A 26,527-nucleotide genomic window follows, 5' to 3' on the forward strand; every position below is an offset into this window, starting at 1 on the left:
TCTCACACCTTTAAAAGCACTGGGTTTTGTCCATTTAAAAAAATCTTCACTCCTGGCAGCTGGGCGTGGCTCAGCAGTTGAGCATCAACCTAGGATCCAGGACATCAGGGTTCAATTCCTGGTCAGGGCACATGCCTGGGTTGCGGGCTCGATCCCCAGCTGGGCGTGCAGGAGGCAGCCAATCAGTGACTCTCATCATTGATGTGTGTGTGTCTGTCTGTCCCTCTTCCTTCCTCTCTCTGAAATAATAAAAGATATATTTAAAAAAAAAAATCTTCACAAAAAATAAAATCTTATTTTCTTTACATTTCTTGATTACCAGTGAAATTACACGTCTTTCATTATCTTTATTGGCCTGATGTATATTTTGATGTTTGCCTGTAGCTCAGAGAGAAAAATTTGAGGGAGAATGGATGCAAAAGCTCGAAATTGTTTGCTTCAACATAGAGAAGCCCTGGAAAAAGACATCAAAACATCCTACATAATGGATCACATGATTAGTGATAGAGTTTTAACACCTTTGGAAGAAGAAAAAGTGAAAAATGAGGTAAAGCCCTCAGAGGCAGTCTATGCTTCCTTTAAAATAAGAACTTATATGCATATATGCATAACCCAGGGACACAGACAATAGTTCCATGAAGGCCTGGGTGGGGGAGCGGGGTCAATGGGGGGGAAAGGGGGACATCTGTAATACTTTCAACAATAAAGATAAATTTTTAAAAATAAAATTTTTAGAATTTATTTCAGAACTTGCACTGGTCTCCACTGATTTGTTGCAAACATATTCTTTATAGTACACTGAACTACTGCTTTTTTTTTTTTTTAGCCCACTCAACAGCATCGAGCAGCTATGCTAATAAAAATTATACTTAAGAAAGATAATTATTCCTACATATCATTCTATAATGCTTTACTACATGAAGGTTATAAAGATCTTGCTGTCCTTCTCCATGGTGGCCTTCCCGATGTCTCTTCTTCCAATGACAAAGATTCAGCTGGTGGAATAACTTCGTATGGTTTGTGTGCATAATACTTGTACCTTCTGTCACATTGCTGTCACAGTGGCTACATTGCTGCAGTTTTGTCTTATTGTAGATGGAATCTGCTAAAGAGACTGATTAGTTCACTGAAAAATGTGTGTGAAAAAATTACATTTTCCAACCTAAATATTTTTATTTGCATCAGTATTAACTCACATTTTCTTCTTGCCCTGTGAGCTATCTACTGCTCCGAGGTAATAATAGATATATCCTAATTTTTAGAGATGATAGGATGATTTATAGGCCTTTATTTAAGTTCCTCTCCAGTTCTGTGTTTATCAAGTTCATGCATAGGAAAGAATAAGAATCTTTAGGAATCTAAGTGTTGTTTTTTTTAAAATATGTCTTTATTGATTTTAGAGAGAGGAAAAGGGAGAGAGAGAGATAGAAACATCAATGATAAGAGAGTCATTGAGTGGCTGCCTCCTGCATGCCCCCTACTGGGGACCGAGCCCACAACCCGGGCATGTGCCCTGACCAGGGATCAAACCCCGATCGCCCGGATCCTAGGTTGATGCTCAACTGCTGGGCCATGCCCAGCCGGGCTAGAAAGCTAAGTTCTTGAAAGGAATTCCATATCCGTCCCTTTGCACTCTCCTTCCCAGCCTTTAATATGAGAGAAAGAGATTGGAAAGTCAGAGAGAAATAGGGTAAGGGCAGATATAGATGGAGATTTCCATTGTTTATAGTCGTCTTGAAAGGTATATATTCGCTTTTGTTCTGAGTTTTCTGAAAAATCAGAAATTTGAAGTTAATATGCTAGCCACATTCAGCCTGTTGTCTTTGGTTATTATGATACTGTTTAAGTAACCATTTCAAAGTTCTATTCATGCTTATTTTGCTTTGGATTTCAGTAAGAACAGTCCTGTGTGAAGGAGGAGTACCACAGAGGCCAGTTGTTTTTGTTACTAGGAAGAAGCTGGTGAATGCAATTCAGCAGAAGCTCTCCAAACTGAATGGTGAACCGGGATGGGTCACTGTATATGGAATGGCAGGCTGTGGGAAGACTGTATTAGCCGCAGAAGCTGTTCGAGATCATGTCTTCTTAGAAAGTAAGTTTTGATTACCATGTGTTGCTGGCTAAGCAGATATTCTTTAGTCATCCTGTTAATTTCCTGTTGCTGCTGTGACAAATTACCAAATATTTGGTGGCTTAAAATAACACAAATTTATCGTCTTATAGTTCTGGAGGTGGTTATAAGTCCAAAATAAATCTTACTGGACTAAAATCAAGGTATCAGCAGGACTGAGTTCCTTCTGGAGGCTCTAGGGTAAACTATTTTCCAGCTTCTAGAGGTGGCCTGATTCCTTGTCTCATGGTCCCTTCCTCCATTTTCAAAGCTGGCAGTGCATGGCATTTTCAAATCTTTCTCTTTCTCTCTGATCTTTGCTTTTGTCAACGTATCTCCTCTGACTCTGACCTTGCCTACCTCTTACAAAGGTCCTTGTGATTCCATCATCACAAGGATGATCTGGGATAATTTCATCTCAAAATCCTTAATTTAATTGCATCTGCAGAGTCCTTTTGCCTTGAAAGATAACTTTTACAAATTCTGTGGAATGGGATGTGGACATCTTTGAGGGGCCCATTACTCTGCCTACTATAGGTATGATTAAATTTGAAATTTATTTTCCACCTAGCCTGTCACAATAAAGCGTGGCTAGCCAGGCCAGTCATATATTATCAGATGGAAAGAAGCTAGTTCCCCTTTATCTTAACAATTGAAGGGATTAATAGAGTTGAAAAAGGATCTGGAAAGATTATATACCTGCCTTTCACGCAGTACTAGACTTAAACCTTCCTGTCATAGAGTGCTGTAGGGAAGGAGCTTCTTGGAAACTCAGTTCCATTAATGCCTGTCCCAGTGGGTGATTGTCTCATGAATCTGGCATCCTGTATTAAACTATTAATTCCATTTCTATAATTAATTTTATCAGTTGCTTATCTTTAAAAGTAAAAATCTTTAGTAACTGGTCTATCTATGGTAAGCCCCAAGCAAAAAAAAATTGGGAGCTGACTGTAGCAACTGATAGGTTTTTCTGTAGGTGGGCTTTCTAGATTCATTTGATACCTCGTGACTGACTTTTCTTGATTCAGGTATTCATGTATTCAGTAAATGTCTGAGAGCCTGCTGTGGTGCTCGGCACTGCTTTGGGCACTGGGGGTCCAAAAAGAAGGCACAGTCTGCTCATCTAAGGAATTCACTCATGTTCTAGTAGGGGAGACAGACGTGTAAACAAATTATGATATGTGGGGTAAACTGAACAGTAGAAGCAAGTATACGGTACAGAGCTAGAATAAAGGAAGGAAGCATTGCCTCTCTAGGGAAAGAGGAGATGGGCAGAATAGGGTTCCTGAGTGAGATGACATGTTGGTGATGTGTTAGCTGGAGTTTGGAGGAAGAATAGGGGTGGGAGAGTAGGGGCGGTGGGCAGGGTATTGGGTAGTTCCTGGAGTGGGGAAGGCCATACTGTACAGAAGAGGGTTTAGGACATTTGGCAGGTGTACTTCGGCCTTAAGGAGTCTGATAGGCTCTCAGGGTGTTTGTCAGGAATAGTCCATAGCTCCTTCAGTCTTTGGTCACCTGTATTCTTTAGTGAGTTCTAGGGGAAGTTAAGGGCAGTTCCTGATTTCTAGTTGTCAGTGACTTTAAAATTTATAATACCTAGTTAGCTGTTCAGACCCTTTATGATGACAGAATGAATGGAATAAATATTGAACCTCTAACAGATTTGGAGATGTGGAGGCTAGGGCACACCTGTTGTATACTTCAGGCCTTTGTCAGCAGTGTTGATCTTACTCTTGTTGGGAGTAGGTCCAACTCCTAAAGCCTGTTTTTTCCCCCTTTATCATTATAGAGAATTTTCCTGGAACTCAGCTCTATGCAAGTCTCAGGCTCAAGGATGATATTAATTATTTAATTAATTAATTTTTACCTCTGCTGCAAAGTTGATCACGAAGGATATTTTAGGATAAAATGGGATTAAGTTCCTTTAGTGTGAAGAAATCCCCCCCCCCCCCGACATTATGATGAACTTCCTATAAAATACACATATAATGTACTGATTTATAGGATTAAAAGCGTAACCCTCGGCTCAGTTGAAATCACTCAGTCATTGGGGTGAATTTTCAATTTTAGCAGTTAAAATTGACAAACAACTTAGGAATTAATTGCTTGGAAATCATATTGTACAAATTGTGCTGTTGGAATAGATTTTAACTATTTTGTTTTGAGAAAATGTCAGCGATAGCAATTTTCTGGTGCGTAGTGAGCATAATTTGTATTCCTCATATGCTTTTTTGTGAGATCTCAAGTACAGAGGTTTGAGTGTTAATCGTATTTTCTAGATCACAGTCCTTATCATATTAAGTCTGTATAAGACTTAGCTTCTTGCTGTTTTTCCTTTTAAAAATTTCCCATTCTTATTTTCCTTCCCCTCCTCTAAGGAAAAACATACTCCTATCTGTCTCCTCTACACAACTACAACACTACTTCATTTCTGACACCACATGTGTGAGTTTCCCACACGTGCAGCAATTCTTTAACACCAGCTGGTGTCCTATGATTTAAACTTCATCCTGACACTATCTATCTGGAGGTAGTGTCGGATCCCACTGGTTAAGGGTTCAGTCCCACAAGACTGCCCCCCTACCCCTCACTCCCACCCTCCACTTTAGATGCCAATCACAATTCCAGATTGTTACCTGTGCATCTGACCAGAGGTTCCCTCTCCTTGGGTTTAATTAATTTGCTAGAGTTGCTCACAGAACTCAGAGAGACATTTTACTTACTAGATCACTGGTTTATTATAAAAGGTTATGTAACTCAGGAACAGCCAGATGGAAGAGATGCGTAAAGACAAAATATGTGGGAATGGTGTGGAACTTCCATGCTCGCTCTGGGTGCACTACTCTCCCCACACCTCCTTGTGTCCACCAACCCAGAAACTCTGAACCCCACCCTTTTGGGTTTTTATGACGGCTTTATTACATAGTCACGATTGATTAAATCATTGGCCGTTGGGGATTGAACTCATTCTCCAACCCCCTCCCCCTGAGTTTTTAAAGAATGGAAGCTTTCTCCAGAGGCTGCCTACCTATTTGCTTCTGTCCTTCCCAAGATTTTCTTGATGCTATTAGATTATTAATTGCTACTAGGATAAACCTCGTGTGAAAGTAGGATGGGGTTAATTCTCTCTGAATACAGGCAATTTTTCTCTGATTAAGTTTCTCTGAGTCAATTACAGAAATCATTCAAGGCTAAATTGCTCCCTCTTGTGCCCGTAGTTAAGATTCTTTCTGAAATGTGGATTGAATTCTTCAGTATTTGTCATTTTGTGATGGTAGGAGTTTTGCAGATCTTTAGGTCATTGTCTTTGTCTTTATTTTTAAAAAATAAAACTTTTTTTATTGCATATGTTTATAATGCCCTCATCTAGTTTTAAATTTAGGAAAGACCTTTGGTGTAAGCAATAGGTACTTAAAATTAAATCTAATGAGTTTACTAGCTAGTTATATCAGGATACTTTCTTAGCCTTGTCTTTAATCCTGAAATGATTTAAAAAAAAATTTAAAGAGAAGGCACAAATTAAAAAAAAAGCCATAGGAACAACAGGTAGTTTGAAATTTTGTTTTAAATATTATAGTAGTAATATTTTCATTTAAAAAGAAGATAAAATTTTTTTCGCTTGCCCTTCTTCCGTTTCTCCTGAATTCTTCATGAGAGAGGATCATGGTTAACAGTTCAGAGTGAATTGTTCCAAACTTTTACCTTTGTATTTACAAACATGGACACTCACAGAACACAGCTACAACGCTAGGTGGAGCCAGAAAATGAAACAAATCAGGGATTTACTGCTTTGTAACTGTTGACTTGTACACTAAAGGAAGCCTAAGGGAACTCAGGAAGCTTTCAGGAGCAAATCGTAGGACTTGTCTACCTTGTAAGACACTGGCGCTGATAATCAAACCATGCTTCATAGTGCCGTCTTTGCCTCAGTTATCACAGAGCTCTCTGTCTCCTGGTCATTTGTTCTGTTTACTCAGTACATTACCAAATTCTGATCTAGGTCCCCTCCCCTCATTCCCAAGCCTTTCTGCCATACCCTTTAGACTTCCTCCTCTGTGATCAGGAAACTCCCCTATATCATCAACCCCTTTTTAGAATGTTTACTTTTTTGCCTTATCTGAAACTGTGACAACATTTTTCCTTTATATCCCACATACGTCAGCACCAGAAAGTGGGTAGATGTTGTTCTTGCTCTCTGTTGCCTCATTCAGACCATTAATACTCTTTCTCCAGCTAAATTCTTTGTCCTTTTTCGCTAGTCTTTCCCAGTTATGTTACTGCCCTCTCATTCATTGATGACTGGAGTTCTTAATTATAAATTTAAACCCTTCTTCTTTTGGCATTCTTTGTGACTTTGGTATCTTTGTAATGAGTCATCTAGAATCTTGGCCTCTCCCTTCGTTGACTTCATTTCCAGTGACATTTTCTTTACTTCCTTCCAGACCCCGGCCTGAACACTTGTCCTCGGCATTACCAGAAGGGATGCTCCACTTTTGAAATCTTGATATAAACGTTCTATTCTACTCTTTGCCTACCTCCACCTATTCTGTTCTTCACGTTCACTGTTACAGTTTTCTGACCTATCAAGACCCATTGATTTCATACCATCCTCACTGTTTATCCCAATATTCTCCTCCTAGGCTTGGGACTAGATTTTTATTGCCCGTCATTCAGTTGCTCCTTAGCACATACTCTTGGCTCTTAGGCTCTCTCCTTATCTTGGGTGAAAGCTGATTCCTTTTTTATGCTCGGAGGTGGAATTGGTAGTCCTTCTTACTCCCTGTTGCTCATGCAGATCATTATTTGCTTCCTTTTTTGCTGGAGAAAACACCTAACCGAGTTTCAAGTTAAATTCATGATCATAAACCTTGGCAGTTTTACCAGGTTTATTTAGTGGATGTGTCACCATTGCATTGGGGTTTGTTGGGTGTAATCAGAAAACAACTGGACTCTTTCCCCTCATTTCATTTTTAAAACTCCTCTGGGACTGATTTTTTCACTGGCCTTGTCCATGTTCAGAGTCCCAGTCTCATTTCAATAATTAAAATATCAAGTCCTATTTAATATTCCAAACTTCATTTACATATGGGGTTTTCTCCTTGCTCAGTTGGGCCTGCCTCTGGCTTTGGAAACCTCCATGGGAAGAGGAGATTCAGGTGGACATTGCAGGTGGTTTCCAGGTGTTTCCTGTTGCAAACGGTGCTGTCGTGAATGTCTGTGTGGAGGAAGAGTAGTGTAGAAGTTGAGCATTGATGCTGGAGTTTTGAAATCCCATCTCTGCTTTATTAGCTGTGTAACCTTAGACAAGTTACTCACCCTTTCTATACCTGTTTCCTCATCTGTAAAGTGGGGGATAATAATAGTGTCTGCTAGGTGGTCTGCTGTGAGGATTAAATATAGATTAATGTGTAGAGCTATTAGAATAGTGTTCAAAAAAATGTCATAAATACATCTTTGTGCTTATGTACAAATGTTTCTTTTGGATGATTAAATTTTTAAAATAGTGATTTCATTTTGTACTTAATTATTTCTGATACCGGTAAATAAAGTGCCTTTTGGTAAAACATAACTCATTTATCTTTTTATCTATTTTTTGCTTTTTCTCAGACTTTTATGATCACATAATATAAATCTTTATGATTAATGCCACTGGTATTATCTAATGCTAGTGTCCTGCATATTTTACACATAGGGACCCCTCTTACATTTTCTTCTATCTATGGGGAACTGGTTAAATATAGTCTTTGAAGGATTAAGATTTTTGGCTCCTAATATCAAAGTAAAAAAATACATACTTTAAGAAAATGCTATGGCTTGCCCAGCCAGTGTTGCTCAGTGGTTGAGCATCACTCCATGAAGCTGGAGATCATGGTTCAATTCCTGGTCAGAACACATGCCCATGCTGTGGGCTCGATCTCTGGTAGGGGGTGTGTAGGAGGCAGCCGATCGATGATTCTTTCTCATCGATATTTTTCTTTCTCTTCTTCTCCCTTTCCTCTCTCTGAAATAAATAAAAAACATTTAAACAAATGTTATGACTTAATTAACAATAATGATGATAACAGTTGACAGTAAAAGTAATAATGATGTCCACTCTTATATAGTGCTTACTAGTTCAAACCTTACTCTGTGTAAGGTGATCTTAGATTCATATCACTAAGAAAGTCTTACAGCCCTTTGTAGTTAACATAGCAAATTCACATATTTTATAGCATTAATTTCTCAGAGTAACTCTGAAATAGATAGGGTAAACAGTTTTATTTCAGTATAATAAATGAGACTGAGGTGAAGTGATTTGCCAAAGATTACATAGTTATTAAGCATTAGAGCCATACTTAAAGCTAGCTTCTTTCTTTAAGTCTATACAAAAGCCATAATGGGTGAGTTACACCTTTCTAGACATCAGTGGTTCTCAGTCAGAGGTGGTTTCCCCTCCAGCTGACGTTTGGCACTGTTTGGAGACACTTTTGGTTGTCATAATGAGCGGGAATGCTCCTAGCACCCAGTGGATGGAAGCCAAGGAGGCCTTTCAACATCCTGTAGCGCATAGGACATCTCCCACAGCAGTGACTTGTGTGGTCCAGAATGTCTAGAAGGCTTAGGTTGAAAAGCTGCTATACAGTAATGATTGATGACATGGGACAAAGATTGTGAAATTTTGTTTGGTAAAATTTTACTGATAAAAAGCAGATTTACTCCAAACTTCAGTTTCTCCCTTTCTTCAACTGGTCTTAGATTTAGGCTGTAAAACTCAGTAAATACCCTACAAGTAAAATTCATGATCAGAAGAAGTTGAAGATGTGATGAGATTGAAGATTGGAACAAATCTGCTGCCCATAAGTAAAATCTTTGAAAGAAGGACTCCTGTTTAGAGGCCTTAAGTTTATTGTTCTTTTCCTCACCAGGTTGCTTCCCCGGGGGTGTGCATTGGGTTTCAGTTGGGAAACAAGACAAATCCGGGCTTCTGATGAAACTGCAGAATCTTTGTATGCGGTTGGACCAGGATGAGAGCAGCTCCCAGAGGCTTCCACTTAATATTGAAGAGGCTAAAGACCGTCTCCGCATTCTGATGCTGCGCAAACACCCAAGGTACAGACGGTCAAATAATGAAGTCCCAAGGAGACTTAACTACTGACATCTTGAGAGCATCATATCCTTTCCTTGCTGTTTGGTAGAGGGTCTAAGAAAGAACCATTGCTTTCCTGCTGTTCTCTCGCACGTATTTAAAAAAAAAAAAAAGTAGCTTCCACTGGCCTAAAACTGCTACTTTTCTCTTCTTCGTCTCCTACCTACCATATCATCTCTTATGTACCATTGTCGGCTCTCAGGAAATAGTGGTCTTTGCTAGAAAATGCAGGCTTCTTGCCCTGACTCCGTTGTTTCTAATGGGTTAGCATAGAACAAGAGAGTAAATGCAGGCAACTGGTAGAAGACTGAGCCAGGAAGGAATTTTTATTTAATGGGACCCTTTTATTGTGTTGTCTTAATTTTTGGGTATACTTGTAACTTATATTTCCATGTACTTCAAGTTTGTTTTATTTGTTTATTTCAATAATTCATTAATTCATTCAACTACCAATATAATTATGTGCCAGGCACTGTTACCAGCTATTTCACAATTTCCACTAAGCCAGAAGGAAGACAGCAGCTTAGTTGCTGTTTGTGTGGAGAGTATAACTGGTGATTCAGTCAATAGTTTGGTTTCCATGATCTAGTGGCCATTTCTTTCATTTGCTCATTTAAGGAGCATCGAGTGTTGTGCCTTGGTCAGTGCTGCAAGTACAGAGGTGATAAAGCATTCCTTAGGAGTAGAACAGTAAATGGGGCAGGAATTAGGTGATGGCATGGGTACACCTGATGATGTAAGACACTGTCCTGTGTAATAGTTGCTAAGTATGGCAGTGATTCTCAAATTGGTAAGGGGGTTGATATTAGAATATTAGGTGAGGAGTACTTTTTGGAAAAAGCCTTTTCTAGATGATTATGATGGATACTCACTATAGAGGGAAGCTCTCTTTTCTCTGGCTTTTGTCTCCTCCAGATCCCTCCATCATCTCCCCTTCCCCTTGATAGTCACTAGTATCTATTTTCCTGGAGGAGTAGAATTGAGACTACTAACCATTCCCACCCCCACCCCCCCTTTTTTTTGCTCAGTAACTTCTCCCTAATCCCACTTCTCTTCTTTGCAAATTAAAAGTGACTTCTGTTTAGGAAAATATTGTCACCACTCTCAGATGCATCAGACCATGGCTTATAACACCAGTCATTTTGTTTCTCTCTCAGCATCATTTTGGTTTATGCTTTTGCAATTCTCCAAACTGCATGTGCACCTAGAGTCTTCTTTTGTAGTGTTCAGAAGTGGAGTGCCGTTCATACAAAAACACTAATGTGTAATTATGCTATCAGGTTTTAGTTGTGTGTTTTTTTTATTTGTTCTGGTGAGTTTAAAAAGGTTTTTGGAGAGACCAGTTAGGAACTGGCACAGAGGTTCTCTGTCGTCATGAATAAACAAACTGGTTTCTTGGCTGGAAAATACCCCACTAGAGTATCACATGAAAAGTAATCTGTTGGTGCATTCTATTAGGTCGGAACATATGAAATTGCTAGCTTTGTAGGTAAAAAAAGGTTAAGAGTCATCATTGTTCTATGATTCATTCTAATGCTAACCTGAGCCCCGTTCTCATTAGGTTTTGGTGCTTAAAGACTGAATTGGAAAAAATCCCATCACATGGATAGTTCTTTTTAGGCACTAGGTGGCTGATTTCTAATACTTACAGCCCTCTTTTTAGAGATCCCTTAACTTTAATATGTGTTGATTTTGGGTGGGAAGAAGGGGAAGGTTCACATTTTTTTGCCTGAATTTGGATCAATATACAGGGATGGGCAAAAGTAGGTTTACAGTTATCCGTATGGAAAATAATACAATAATTAATCAATAATAGTACAAGAATAAACTTTAGCCTCCTCAGGACTGTAACCTACTTTTGCCCCACCCTGTGTTGTGAAGGGGATATTAGCAAAGAGGAAGAATCATGAGACATCTCTTTTTTCTTTTCTTGTTTTATAAGTTTGAAAAAGTGGTGGCATTCTCTTTTTTAAAAGGAAGCTTAAAATAAATGTCAGTGACTCAATACAGTTCTTTTAATTAGGTCTCTGCTGATCTTGGATGATATTTGGGATCCCTGGGTGTTAAAAGCTTTTGACAGTCAGTGCCAGATTCTTCTTACAACCAGAGACAAGAGTGTTACAGATTCAGTGATGGGTATGGATTATTAATTTACTCTTTACTACCTTTGTGTTTTAAGTCAATTGCATTTAAATATTGGCACACCAAATGACTTCCTGTGTCTTGTGATTTTGCAGGTCCTAAGTATGTCGTCCCTGTGGAGAGTAGCTTAGGAAAAGAGAAAGGACTTGAAATCTTATCCCTTTTTGTTAACATGAAGAAAGCGGATTTGCCAGAAGAAGCTCATAGTATTATAAAAGAGTGTAAAGGTAGAGTTACTTACTTTGTGTATGAGGGGCTAGAGAGATGTTAATTTACACTGTGGTATAAATTAAGCTAATGAATAGGACAGTTTAGCACATGAACATCCAAACACTTCACTAGAATACTTAGTATTCTAGGTTCTTTTCTGATACCCTAAATGTGTAATAACTTAATGTGTCATGGTATCTTGGTATTCATTCATTCATTCATTCATTCATTCATTAAAACATTAATGAGCTCCCACGGTATGTTAGCGTGAAGACATGACCTCTGCTGTCAAAGAACAAAAAAACGTAGTGATAGTTTTCAATTTTTTTGGTTGGGATTTTATAAAAATAGTATTCTAATTGCTAAGTAAAAACTGGTTTTCTCTTCCTAGCTTGCAATTTTTACTAGTGAAGTTAAACTTTTTACTTATTGAATTTTTGCATTTTAAGAAATTATCCTTGACTCACTTTTCTTTTGTGATATACATATTTTTAATTGACTTTTAGGTAATCTATTGAAGCTGTTAGCCCTTTTTCATGTTTTTTCAAACATTTTCCCCAATTTTTTTGTTTGCCTTTTAATTTCATTAGTAGTCTTTTTGAAATACAGAAACTTAAACTTTTTTTTTAAATCCTCACCCAAGGATATGTTTTTATGGATTTGAGAGAGAGAGAGACAAAGAGAGAGAGAACCAGAGACACATCGATAGGTTGCCTCCTGTATACTCCCTGACTGGGGATCAAAACAGCCATCTGGGTATGTGCCCTGACTGGGAATCAAACCCGCAGCTTGTTGGTGTGCCGGACAGTGCCCAACCAGTTGAGTCACCTAGCCAGCGCCAGAAGTTTAAACTTTTATGTAATCAAATCTATTAGCAGTTAAGATTACTTTTTCCATTGTGGTTAATGCATGGAAATACATTTTGTTTTTCTTTCTGCCATCAAATAGGTACTTGGATTTGAGTTAATTGATTTAAAAAAAAATCTTAAACTTAGGAGAAATACCTGATTTTTATTATTATAAAGCTCATGCATATCCATTTTGAAACTGTGTGAATCTATAAAGAAAATATAGAAACTATTCATAATCTGATAATTTTTAGTATCATAAGAGTATTTCTTCCAGTTTTTTAGGACATATAAAACTTTGGAAAAAACATCAAGATTATAATGTGGTATACATCGTTTAAAACCAGGTCCTTATTATATAACAAACTTGAGCATTTTACCATGCCATTAAATATCTTTTGAAAAAATTTACCAATGGCATAATATTGTGATGTACTTTAAATTGAGTCATTTCTGTTATTGTTTGAGATTTTTCATTGTTTTAAATAATTCTGTGATGAATATCCTTAAACGAAATATTTCTTATTTCTAATGACTTACTTAAAATAAATACCTAAAATGAACCCAAGAGTTAAAAATACTTTAAGGTTTTGGATATCTATATACAGCAATAAATTGATTCTTAACTTAGTAGTAATTCTGAAATGAGACAGTACTAACACAGTGACTTTCATTTAGGTTCTCCTCTTGTAGTGTCTTTGATTGGTGCTCTTTTACGTGATTTTCCTGAACGCTGGGGGTACTACCTCAGGCAACTTCAGAATAAGCAGTTTAGGAGGATAAGGAAGTCTTCATCTTATGATTATGAGGCTCTGGATGAAGCCATGTCTATAAGTGTTGAAATGCTCCGAGAAGACATCAAAGGTTATTACACAGATCTTTCCGTCTTGCAGAAGGATGTTAAGGTGCCTACAAAGGTAATAGAAGGACCAAGAATCCTCACCCGTGGGTATTTATGGCATGTAACCAAGGCTATTATTACAGAGGATTTTGGAAACATAAGATCCACGTGACTGAGGTGGTAGGGTGGAAGGTTCAGAAGTCCCCCTGCTCTCAGTCTCCATCAAGGGCTCGATGTTGAACTGCGAAGGGTTACGTATTTTTCAGTGGTTCTAATGAAGCTGGAGAAGCAGCCGGCTTCTTTCTGTCTTTCTTTTCTCTCTTGAGGAATGGTTGAGCTTCTTTTAATGAAATAGATTCTTATTCAGGGCTTTGAGATGTGATTTACTTTGTGTGTTAACACCTTGTCTGCAGTCCTGATCATTGTACTCTGACTCCTAGGTGTTATGTGTTCTCTGGGACATGGAAACCGAAGAAGTTGAAGACATACTGCAGGAGTTTGTTAATAAGTCTCTGTTATTCTGTGATCGAAATGGAAAATCATTTTGTTATTATTTGCATGATCTTCAAGTAGATTTCCTTACAGAGAAGAACCGCAGCCAGCTTCAGGTACTTGCACCTCTATACATTGTTTTATTTTTTAACTCTTTATTTTGAAATAGTTTTAGACACAGAAAAGTTGCAAAACAGTGCAGAGATTCTGCGCATATACCGTTCACTTAGCTCTCCGAAAGTTAAAACCTTTACATAACTATAATGTTACTAATTCACAGACTTTATATTTGGTGTTTACCAGTTTTCCCACTAATGTCTTTTTTGTGGTCCAAATCCAATTCAGGATTCCATATTGCATTTAATTGTCATATTCCCCTTGTTTTTCTCAAATCTATGAAAATTCCTCAGCTTTCTTGTATATCTTTCATGGTCACTTCTGAGGAGTACTAGCTAGTTATTTTGTACATTGTCTTTTAGTTTGGGTTTATCTGATGTTTTCTCCTTACTAGATTAAATTACATATTTTTGGCAAGAATACCACAGAAATGAAGTTGTGTCCTTCTCGGCACATCATATCAGACTGTTGATATATCTGATTATCAGTGATGTTACCATTGATCACTTGGCTAAAGTGGCATCTACCAATATCTCCACTGTAAAGTTGCTGTTTTTTTCATTTTGTTAATTATAATTCATAAGTATCTTGTGGAGAGATTCTCTGTATATTCTTAAATAGCTTTGGAAGCTGGAGTTACTGTGATGTTTAGGTTATGAAATTGTTTCTTTCCTCTGAAATGTTTCATTTATGTTTCAGGATCTGCATAAGAAGGTAATCACTCAGTTCCAGAGACATCACCAACTACATACTCTTTCACCAGATCAGGAGGACTGCATGTACTGGTACAATTTTCTGGCCTATCACATGGCCAGTGCCGATATGCACAAAGTAAGATGACTGATTTAAAAATTATTTTCTTTCATCTCACTTTAATTTAATCCTGTGTTTAGAATTTATTTTTATTTTTTAACGAGCTTAATTCACTTTATTTTTCTGGTAGCCACAGCTGGAGCATGGGTCCTTTGCACAGAAACTCTGGTGTGGGTCTTTACAAGATGGTCAGTGAGTTCCTGATAGGGAGACTTGGTGAAAAACAGTCTCTTTCCAGAGATCTGGTGTGAGATAGCTATAGGTCTTAGAGATGGCATCAAAGGTGGCCTTGGTGACTTTCCCCACGGTAGCAGTGCAGCCCCTGGCCAAGCATAGCAGTCATCGATACCAGCCATCATCAGCAGCTTCTTGGGCACGGGCTGAGATGATGCCAGTGTCCCTGGGGGTGAGGATGAGGCACACCAGTACAGAGCCACAGCTGCCAGTCACCTTGCAAAGGACGAGTGTGGGGTTTGCCAGTCTTATTTCCCCAGTAGCCTTGCTGCACAGGGACAATAGAGAGCTTGGCCAGGATGATGGCCCCACGTATGGCAGTGGCTACTTCCTTTGAGCACTTAACACCCAGACCAACATGCCCATTGTAGTCCCCAATGGCGACAGATGCCTTGAACCAGGTCCTCTGGCCAGCCTGTGTCTGCTTTTGCACAGACATAATCTTCAAAACCTTGTCCTTGAGGGTGCCCCCAAGAAGAAGTCAGTGTTCTCAGATTCCTTGATGGGCAAGGAGAAGAGATAGATCTTCTCCAGGGACTTGATCTTCATGTCCTTGACCAGGCGGCCCAGCTTGGTGACAGGGATCCACTCCTTGTCCTCAGTCTTGCCTCCGTGAGCTCCGCAGCCTCGGCCCTGACCCTGGCCACGACCTCTGCTGTGGATGCTGCTGCCAAATCCTCTATGGAAGCTTCTGCTGCCTCTGATTCCAGGGCCCCTGGGGCCACCTGGCCCTCCCAGAGCACTGGTGTCATCTGCCATTTGGTCTTTCCTCAGGAAAGAACTAGAATTTTTTTATTAGTAAAAATAGAATTATAGACTATGTAAGTATTTTTGTTACTATTTTTACCTGAAGTTATTTAAAACGGTACCTTAGTAACTATTGCAGTAAATGAATCACCTGAAAATTAACTTTCTTTTATGAACAGTAGCTTTTTTTTTTTTTTTAATATATCATTATTGAATTCAGAGAGAGGAAAGAAGAGGTAGAGAGAGACATAGAAAACCAATGATGAGAGAGTCATTGATCGGCTGCCTCCTGCATGCCCCTGACTGGGGATCAAGCCCACAACCCGGGCATATGCCCTGACTGGGAATCGAACCTTGATCTCCTGGATCCTAGATTGATGCTCAACTACTGAGCCACGCCCAGCTGGGCATTTCTTTATTAGTTTGTTTTTAAGTTTTGAGAGGAAATGGAGGGTGGGAAAGTATAGTCATTCATTCAACAAATATTTTTTGAGTGCCAGTTATATACTGGTATTGTTACTCATTGTGAGGCTTTGCTACAGCCACAAAGACCCTCCTGTCATTGAGCTTACATTCTTGGGGGAGACTGACAGTGGACAAATAAATGTATACTATGTCAGGGGGTAGTAAGTGCTCAGAAGAAGAAAGCATGGAAGGAGAAAGAAAGTGATGATATAGGGGTAGCAACATCATGATTTGCTGATGAATTTGGTGTTCATTATTAGAGAAGAGGCAAAGATGACTCTAAGCTGTGCAGTGGAAGGATTAGAGCTGCCATGAACTGAGATAGTGCTGTCTGTGGGTCGAACAAGTATTTTTGGGGGTGGGTAAAGGTTAGTAACTCATTTTGAGTATATTAAGTCTGATATACATATTAAGACATCTAATTGGAAATATTGAGCACATAGTTGGATATATAAATCTAGATTTCTGGGGAAGATTATGGATTAAAGATAACATTTGGGAATCATTAGCACATAGATGATATTTGAAGTCCTAACTACCAACTAACTACTACAAGTGTTAACATTTTGGAAAACCATATGTACTTTTGAGTAATTTTTCTATGCTTAGGTACATTATTTTTTGGTTACACAAACAGTGTCGTAGCCTGTTTTTCTTTTTTATGTTTAATAATCTACATTGGAATAAAGGTATTCCAATAAATATCAATGTCCTAATTGACTTAGCCAAACTGTTGTTGAACATTTAGTTTGTTTTCCGTTTTTTGCCTGTATAATGCTGTAATGAATATTTCTGTTTGTCTTTACACCTATATTATTTCCTTTGAAAATTCTTTGAAGTGGAATTAATGGGTTCATGCATTTAAAAAAACCCCAACTTTTGATATGTATGATAGTGTGGCAGGATTCAGTTTCTTTTCTCTTTTTTAGCCTTTTTTTCTTGATGATTAAAGATAATGATTTATTTTCATTGGAACAATATGGAAAAACTAAAAGGAGGAAATGAAGGTTGCACTCAGCAATGGCCAGTGCTCTTGTGGATACCTGTCTAGGTCATTTTGTTGCTCCATACACACACTTGTTTTTTAAAACCCAAACTGTATTATCATATGTAATAGAAATAGAGTCTTATATCTTGCCTTTTTTTTGCACTTAATTATATATCATCCTCTTTTTATGTCAATTTATATACAGCAACATAATTTAAAAAGCGGTGTTCTATTTGATTGTGTAGCTACATTAGATTAACCAGTTGCTTATGAACAATAAGCTTGCTTAAGCACACGCACCTGATTATTTTCTGAGGATACATATTGATTTCTAGGTCAAATGGTGTATACTGCTTGAATTTTAATACAGGTTGCCAAACTGTCCTCCATAAGGGTTGATTTGACTTATATCACTACTAATAGTGTAAGAGAGTGGTCATTTCCTCTGATTCTAGCCAATTTTCTTATCACTCCTTTTAGTCTTTAGAAATCTGGTTGATATTAAAAAATAGTAAATCTTAAGTGATGGGTAAGTCTTAGTTACACAGGCAGCCCTGCACTGAAGTTTTCACCAATTCAGACCCTGTTTCAAAGACCCTTTTAAGAAAACACGATGAAAAAGAATTCTTTAAGAAGTTTTTGTTAATCTTTTACAATTAATTAAAATGGTATCAGTGTTCCCATCCAAGATTAAAGTGAGTTTAGAGGGAGAGGGTGAAGTAATGACCTTGCACTTCTCGTGTGCCCAGAGAGTTTAGGTAACATGTTACTTTCTCATGAGAGTGCTTTGGGATGAGTTTGTCCTAGCCTTTAATCCTTGCTCCTGTAACTAACTGCCTATGAGCCATTATAGGTAAGTGGAATTAGCTACTGCTTGAGATAAATTATATTCCATGAAAGCAATGGTAATGGTTAGGCAGTGAGAATTGTTATAATAATAGCAGCTAAAATTTACTAAGGATTTGCTTTGCACCAGGATTTGTTCCAAGCATTTTATACATACTAACTCATTTAAAGTTTTATCACAACCCTGCAAGATAGACTATTAGTATCACCATTTACAAAATGAGGAAACTAAGGTTCCAGCCTGGTGGTGGCAGAAAAAAAGTAAATCTTTGTTGTTTCACTTTGATTACTGGTGAGGTTTTTTGCCATTTGTACTTTTTATTTTGTGAGTTGGTTCCCATCCATTGCCTTTACCTATTTTTATGTTGGGATGTTTATCTTTTTCCTATTTTTAAAGAATTTGCTATAAAAATGAATGATGAGTATTATTCATTTTTATTAATACTGTCCTCTGTCATACTTGTTATAAGTATTTTTTCCTGCTTTATTTTTTTTGTCTTAAATTTTATTTACATTGCTCTCTACTATATTGAGGATTTGAGTTTTTATGTTGTTAAATGCACCACCATTTTTCTATTTTATATTTAAGTCTTTAATCCAACTAAAACTTATTTTGAGTTAAGGTGTGAGGTCCATTTTATGGTTCTTTAAAACTATTTATATGTTCCTTTTCAATAGCTTCCTTTCACTCCGCCTGCCGCCATCTTTAATCTCCTATATATAGCATTTTAAATGAATAAATCAGGAGACCTTGGTTACCACTTCTTGCTTCAAAGTAAATTTGTTTATTTTTGCATTTTCCTTTTTGCTGCTTGTTTTCTTCTATAGCTGGGAATTCTTAGTTGTTCGTATTTACTCTCTGGCAAACTACTATTCATGAAACTACCCTTCGTGAAGGATTGCCACCTTCGGTAGCTTCCTCTTCATCCTTAAATTTGAGATACTGGCTAAGTTTTTCTCAGTAGCATTAGGATAATGATGGTAGATTTAAAATTCTTTGATCTCTTTAACAGGGCTCCTGATCTTATTTATTTATTTTTTTTGAAAAGGAACTTTGTGCTTTAATGTTTTCCCTGGATTGGATTAAAGCAAAAACGGAACTCGTAGGCCCTGCTCATCTGATTCATGAATTTGTGGAATACAGGGACATACTGGATGAAAAGGTATATATTCAAACGAAAAATAAGTCCTGAAAGGACGTGGCTTTTTTGACATCTAAATCGAGGTTCAGTAGTGGGGACGAGCAGAACGGGAGGAATGAAGAGAGAAAGTTGTCTTGCTTGGATGTTTGATCCTAACTAGTCTGATTCCTCACCCATCGGGGATGTGGATTTGATTGAGGTGTGAAAGCTGAAGAAGTAACGTGTTCAGGGTTGGGCTTTTTACTTTTAAAGAATGTGATAAGAAAGTGGTACTTTGATAATGAGATTTTTAGCCTGTGTTTAAAAGATTAAGAGGGTCACTCTGTATTTGTTACCTAAGTGGTTAGTTATTCCGTTTTAGCTCATCAGAGAATATCTCATTTACGCCTTCAAAGTGACAAGATCACAGAGACAGAAAAAGGTCAGGTTTTGGCTCTGGTTATGTTTCTAAGAGATTTCAGTTTGTTCACAGGATTATGCAGTCTGTGAGAATTTCCAGGAGTTTTTATCTTTAAATGGACATCTTCTCGGACGACAGCCATTTCCTAATATTGTACAACTGGGTCTCTGTGAACCGGAAACTTCAGAAGTTTATCAGCAAGCAAAGCTGAAGGCCAAGCAGGAGGCTGACAACGGGATGCTTTACCTAGAGTGGACGTAAGTAGGTTAGGAGAGACCAAAGGGAGCTGTGTGCGCTATGTCATTATTTTTTCAGGTAGTGAGTAAGTTCACTCCAGGAAGACGTAACAACAGTTCTTTGGAAAAGACTGGCACTTTTAATAAGTGTTCTTACTGAAAAGTTTTAGAGAAGTAAGCATAGGAGAAATATACATGTTCAAAGAGTCCATAGAAATAGATGCTTGCCTGTATGGCATTTTGACAAGTCATTCTAAATATTCACACCAAATGCTTTACTTGGTGGATGGAATGCAGCAAGCAGTGAAGGACATGGCTTTGAAGCCACAAACCAATGTTTGAGACTCAGTTCTAAAACCTAACAGTTCTGTGATGTTGAACAAGTTATATGCTCCTTTCTCATACGTAAAATAGAGATAACAGTCCTTTGAGGTTGGTACTGTTTTTGTGAAGTTAAATGAGGTATTGGATGTAGAGTGATTAACACTGTCTTGCACACAGCCCTTGTTAAACTTCCCCTCAACCGTGGTTCTTCTAATGCCTAAAGAGGCCCATTTTGCTCTCACCTTAATTTTCTCAATTAGTAAAAGGAAAGCTAAACTACCATCTTTTTAATGCCTGTTACATACAATAGGCTCACATCTTAGTCATTTTATCTTCAAAACAACCTTATAAGGTAAATATTATTTGCCCTATTTTACAAATGAGAAAATTAGGCACAGAGAGGTTGAAACTTGATTATTGATTAGGCTCATGTGGCTTGCTGAATGGGATTTAAACCCTGGGTCTGTGTAGCTTTATTTTCCATGCTTCTATATGCCAAGCTACTCTTATTGCTAGAAATAAGTACAAGTGCTTGTCTAATCACAAGTATAATTTATATATAAATTAAACTCTAGGTTGATGTCAGTGATCTCTATAGCCCTGGGCCCTCTTTCCAAATAAGTCAGGTTGCTATGGATGATTTCCCTAAATTAGTTTAGTTCACACATTTGAACTTCTCTTCTGATGTGCCAAGTAAGCACTGTTACTAGGTTGAACGCTCTTCCCAAGGAGCTCACAACCTAGTAGTGTAGAAAGAAGTTTAAGCAAGTAATTATCATGTGATGAGTGCAACAAAAGCATGTATAAAAAAGGGGTAGAACCGAGAGGTAGGTAATTCACTTGAATGAGTGAGGAATTCTGGGAAGGTTCCATGAAAGAGAGAGTTTCTTTTTTTTAAGTTTCCTCTTGACGTTAAAAAAAAATTATTTATTGATTTGAGAGAGAGAGAGAAACATCAGTTTGTTGTTCCACTCATTTACAGATTCACTGGTTGATTCTTGTATGTGCTCTGACGGGATCAAACCCACAACCTTGGCATACCAGGATGACACTAACCAACTGAACTTTTACAAATTTTTTTATTTAAAATGAAAATTTAATTTCTTGTTGATTTTATTTTTATTTTAAAGTAGTTCATGTTCTTGATTTAAAAAAATCAAACAGTATTAAAGGGATGTAAAATGAATAGTCACCTGCTTACCCACCTTCCCACTTCCTAGAGTTAACCATTGTCTAGCATTTTCTCGGGAAGAGGTTTCACTCTCCCTGGAAGCATCCCCTTAACTCATTGAGGTTAGGTTAGATCTGTGTTCTAGAATACCTGTTTACCCCAGATGATAGCATTGCCTCCTCTTACGGTGATTGCCTGTTTACTTGTCTGTCTCCCATAATAGTACATGTGTTCTGAAGTATAGAATTGTTTGGAGGCTAAAATAACAAGCTGTCTCCAGACTGCCTGGGCTGAATCCCAGTTCTGCTATCTATTAGTTGTGTGTAACTAGGGAAAGTTACTCAGTTTCCCTCACCTAGTGCTACTATTTCATCGCATTGTTGTGAGGATTGAATGAGCAAGCACACATACATAGTGTGCTCAGAACAGCACCTAGATCATAGAAGGTGCTCAATAAATATTGGTGGTTGTTTTTAAGCATAGCATTTCGTATATTGCTTGGTCCATATAGTTGGTATTCAATAGAAATTTGTGGAAGATTGGTTGAATTCATGTCATAATTAGTGGCTGAAATAGAATTTTAATACTTGGTTTGATAATTAAATGGGTATAGTTCATTATTTTTACTCTTTTATGCTGTTTCTTTTTTTTCATTCTATCAACTGCATTTCAACCTGTGATGTTCTTTCATAGAATGACTAGTCATTCATAGCTGTATTTTTTAACTGGGTTTGACCAAGTCATATTTAAATAATGTTTTATTTTTCAGAACTAGAAAACCTTTTTTTTTTTCCCCTGTAGAAGGATTTAGGTTGGTATAAGCTTAATTTAACTGAGTTTTAGCTTTCAAAGAAATTATATTTTCATAAATTCATTTGTTATATAATACTTTTTGGCCATCATTGTGACAAGGTCACTTTCTGAGCTTTCTTTGGGGAATTGAGTAGATAAAGGGGAAAGAGTATTTTCTTAGTCTAATGTTCTCTCACCTTTGCTAGTAACTTAACCTGTTTTTCTTTCAAGTTTTTATCAGTCTAGTTCTTATATTATAGTTGTTTGTTTTTTCACTTCTAGTAAAGTGTAAAACTTTCCAGGCAGGGTCTAAGTCTGATTTACCTCTGTGTTTCCTTTTTCTTTTGGTCGGTCTTTTGGGTGGGTAATTTTTTAAAAGCATGATTACATTGGCATCTTTATGTGAAAGGCACTATTTAGAGCAGATACACTCCCATTTTACATATGAGGAAAGGAAACTTACTAGGTTAAGCCATTTGCTTAAGTTTACATACCTAGTAAGTAGTAGAAGTGAGGTTGCTTTTTAGGTTTATATGACTTCAACCTTTGACTCTTAAACACGATACCATTTAATATATTTACTTGTACTCAAAGTGACTGACACTGAAATTCTGACACTGTTCTGATACTTCTCTTATTTCAAGTATTCGTTATGTTCCTTTACCCTTTATCACATGAGAAATAATATATTTGTACCTGTGGGATAGCTAGTATTCAGGAGATTTAAGATACACAGAAAATGACATTGCTTTATTTTTATTTCTCTAAGTCTGAATAATTGTAGTTAGAGAAGAGCGGTTTTAAAAGTACATCATTGTAGTGGTGGGTGTAGTGTCATACTTCAGTTAGGAAATGAGCTTCATTTTGCTGTCTCCTTTCCTTCTAAAAGATACGGAGGTTTTTTTGTTTTTTCTGAGGGTATCCTTACATAATGTTTTCTCTGCACATGTTAATATTAAAGTATCAAAGGAAAACAGAAAGTGATGTGTATTTGATTAACTGGATTTCTTCCAACTGAGTGACATTTGTAACACATGACAAATTGCTTGATATAGGGTAGTCCTCTTACAATGCCAATTTTGTTATATTTTGCTCTTTTTCTACAGGTGATCTATGCTGTCATTTACATGTTGGTAATTTAATTTTGAGAATTTTGTATTTGGGGGAATATAACTAAGTTAAAAGACAATTGATTACCGAAAGGAAAGAATTGCTTTTACTCTCATTTATTGGGTTTCTGTTCCTTTTTCCCTTGTATTTAGAAACAAAAAAAACATCAAGAATCTCTCCCGCTTAGTTGTCCGCCCCCATACAGATGCTGTTTACCATGCTTGCTTTTCTGAGGATGGTCACAGAATAGCTTCTTGTGGAGCTGATAAAACCTTACAGGTAAAATATATCCCTCGGGAAACATTGAAAAGGGCATGTATCTAATACCGTGCATATTAGAATATATTTAAATCCTAAAAGTCATGTAAATTGCACATATTAGAAATAGAGAAACCCAAATCTCTGGAACAGTTTATGAAAGCTTTCTCTAGAGATTTTAAAGATATGGTAGTGTGTTTTCATAATTCTAAACTTGCCAAGTGACATAGAAGTGCTTTTCACTCCACCAGTCAGTTGTCATCACACATGTGCCAGCTAAAGGTAATGAGGAAATGATAGTTGTTGAAAGACATAGGACTTTCTAGCACAGCAAACAGGGCTCTGACTGAAAAACAGTGATTATGTAAAATACCTATTTTATAACCAGCTCAGGCATAGATTTCTGATAGTAAAACATTTAACAATGGACAATTCTCTATTAAAGCATACGAATTCGGACAGAAATTCTGATATTTGGAGTGATTTTGCCAAGGTTCATTTTTGTTGAAAAATAGCAGTGATTAGGATCTTTTAAGGAAATATTTTTATTAATAATGGTTTATGGTTAAGTGATACATAGTAAAACAATTTTGTTGTTGTTTGTGTAGGTGTTCAAAGCTGAAACAGGAGAGAAACTTCTAGAAATCAAAGCTCATGAGGATGAAGTGCTTTGCTGTGCATTCTCTACAGATGACAAATTTATAGCAACCTGCTCAGCGGATAAAAAAGTGAAGGTAGGGAGACATTTTCCTCTTGAGTTGTAATCACCACAGAATTCATTTTCTTTTTCCATAATACAGGGACTAGGATAAGAAGGGTTAAAGAACTCTTGCCTGTTGATCTTCTAACTTGAGGCAATTCAGTTTTTATCCATTGTAAATTAACGCTGTCTGAAAAACCTTTATATTTAAGCCCCAGCAAAAATACCTAGGTTGATCAGCCTGAGATATTTACCAGGCAGCTGGGAAAAACAATTTAAAATTAATAAATTTGCCTGCCATTTATTAACTGGTCTGTGGGTTAAATATCAGTTGAAATCTTTGAGTCTACTGTGATTGGAAATGTTACTGCATAAAATTATTATCTGAGATTGGATTCTGTTGTAAAAAGCGTAATTTGTGAAGTACAGCCCACATTTTTTACTTTTATAAACTGGCTTATATTCAGTGCAAAACCACATGGATAAACAAATTAAGAATTAGGTTACTAGTCTAAAAAGTAAATAGAGAAAAATAAAATACAGGATAATTTTTATCTTTGTGAATTTTTCTTTCTTGTCTCTTGTCCCTAAATTTGGCTTTTAGCCAGAGCATTTATGCAGAATTTAAGAGAAATTGAAGTCCAAGGGAATGTTTTGTCTGATAAATGGTGGGGGAATGTCACTTTACGCCTTTTTCAAAGGGGTGTGGAGTGCTAAATCTGACTAGGTGGGGTGGGTCTTAGTGGACCTGGGAGTAAGAACGTTGGCTTGGGAGTTATCCTGGAGTTTCTACCCACTTGAAGAAGGCTCTGGAGTGTCCAGCATAAATTGAGATCTTGGAAAAATCTAGTTCTTGATATATTGGACTCTCATAGGTGACTTTACAACCAGCTAGTTAACATACTCTGTAACCTCTACTCTGAGTCAGACTTGCAGTTGGCCCTCTGAGCATTTCCAAAGTCAAAGTTCTATGGAGTAAAAGGAAATAATACCAAATTTCTGTTTTCTAAGAATTCAAAATTTAAAGCAAGAGGCAGAAATTAAAACTTCAAAATAAAGGAAACTCTCTGGACCTCTGGGGAGTGCTTTGATGAGATAAAAAGAAAATGCTATGAGAGGGGCATTAGTACCTCTGAGAAGTCCAAAGCCCAGTGAAGATTGATTAGGTAATTTATTTCTTTTGTTTGTTGTTAGATGGATTAGACTGCTTAGTTAGTCGTCTTACATAGTAATTAGAACGATGATTATTTTTTATTGTGAACTCAATACTGCATGAGGCTTTATACTACACATTTTCTTATATTACATTATCAATTTACACTGCAACTTGCAAAGTAAGTATTGATCTTATTTTTCACATGAGGAAATAGGTTCAGATATGAAGTTATTTGTTCAAACTCATATTAACTAATAACTAATGGAGCCAGGGTGGAAAGCTAGGCTTCCCTCAGAATCTAAAGTCTTTATTTTTTTCATCAAGCCATCTGCCTTTACTTATTTATTGTTCCTTTTAAGTCAACAGAACACTTACCGTATCCTTTTTCCTATTTGATACCATGCTTGTGTAGGACAGGTATGAGTATCCCCACTTTATAGAGGAGGGAACTGAGCAAGGTGAAGGTAAATTAAGGACTTGACCAGGGATACACAAATTAAGAGTGGTAGAGCCAGGGCTTGGATTTCACCCTTCCCAGCTGAGGCCCATTATTCCATCCCCACTTCGCACTTCTGTGCCTGCATTTGTTCATATGAACATCTGAAGTCTTGCCCTTGAAGAATGTAATGTTTTCAGGAGATTCCAGTTATGCTATAGAAAGACACGTGCATAGACTTGCAAGTAAGCTTTTTAAAAAACATCCTGGCAAAATATTGACCTATTTTAGGGAAGCAGCAGTATTTATTAGCATCATGTGTGACTGGGAAAATCTGGCAGACAGGACAGATAGCACCCACAAAGCAACTCACATTTTCTTTGCTTTATTTGAAAATGAAGGGTAGTGGTAAATTTTATTTTTTTTAAATTTTATTTAGATTTGGAATTCTGTGACTGGGCAACTGGTGCACAGCTATGAAGAGCACTCAGAGCAGGTCAACTGCTGCCACTTCACTCACAACAGACATCACCTTCTCTTAGCTACTGGGTCAAGTGACTGCGTCCTCAAAGTAAGTGTGGATAATGAGAATTATGTGGATAAATTTGTAAACACACCAGAACATCTCCTTTGATTTTCTCATGCATTGTATTAATCAGTGTTCTTCTGGTTGCAGTGAAACAAACTCTCGTATTAGCTTAAGCAACAACAAAGATATTATTGGCTCATGTAATTGGAAAGAGTAGAGGGAGCTGGCTTCAGGCAGAGCTGATTCCAAATGCTTAAACTACGTTCTCAGGCTCTAACTCCCTGTCCATTTCTA

General features: G+C 37.3%; 1 protein-coding gene and 1 pseudogene across 1 annotated transcript in view; one reads left to right on the plus strand and one right to left on the minus strand.

Moving 5' to 3' along the window:
- Positions 1-216: 216 nt before the first annotated feature.
- Positions 217-26,527, plus strand: part of APAF1 (apoptotic peptidase activating factor 1) — a 64,633-nt gene continuing 38,322 nt past the window's right edge. The window contains exons 1-14 of the mRNA XM_016223183.2: positions 217-547; positions 827-1,016; positions 1,895-2,092; positions 9,016-9,199; positions 11,260-11,372; positions 11,474-11,605; positions 13,115-13,353; positions 13,718-13,885; positions 14,586-14,717; positions 19,029-19,142; positions 19,594-19,778; positions 23,307-23,433; positions 24,021-24,146; positions 26,144-26,275. Coding sequence (XP_016078669.2) covers positions 410-547; positions 827-1,016; positions 1,895-2,092; positions 9,016-9,199; positions 11,260-11,372; positions 11,474-11,605; positions 13,115-13,353; positions 13,718-13,885; positions 14,586-14,717; positions 19,029-19,142; positions 19,594-19,778; positions 23,307-23,433; positions 24,021-24,146; positions 26,144-26,275 — 2,178 coding nt within the window. The 5' untranslated portion in view covers positions 217-409. The remainder of the gene's footprint in view (positions 548-826; positions 1,017-1,894; positions 2,093-9,015; positions 9,200-11,259; positions 11,373-11,473; positions 11,606-13,114; positions 13,354-13,717; positions 13,886-14,585; positions 14,718-19,028; positions 19,143-19,593; positions 19,779-23,306; positions 23,434-24,020; positions 24,147-26,143; positions 26,276-26,527) is intronic.
- On the minus strand, positions 14,810-15,713 carry LOC107545131 (small ribosomal subunit protein uS5 pseudogene; annotated as a pseudogene).

This window comes from Miniopterus natalensis, chromosome 2, assembly GCF_054644295.1.
Source record: "Miniopterus natalensis isolate mMinNat1 chromosome 2, mMinNat1.hap1, whole genome shotgun sequence".
Classification (NCBI taxonomy): Eukaryota; Metazoa; Chordata; class Mammalia; order Chiroptera; family Miniopteridae; genus Miniopterus; species Miniopterus natalensis.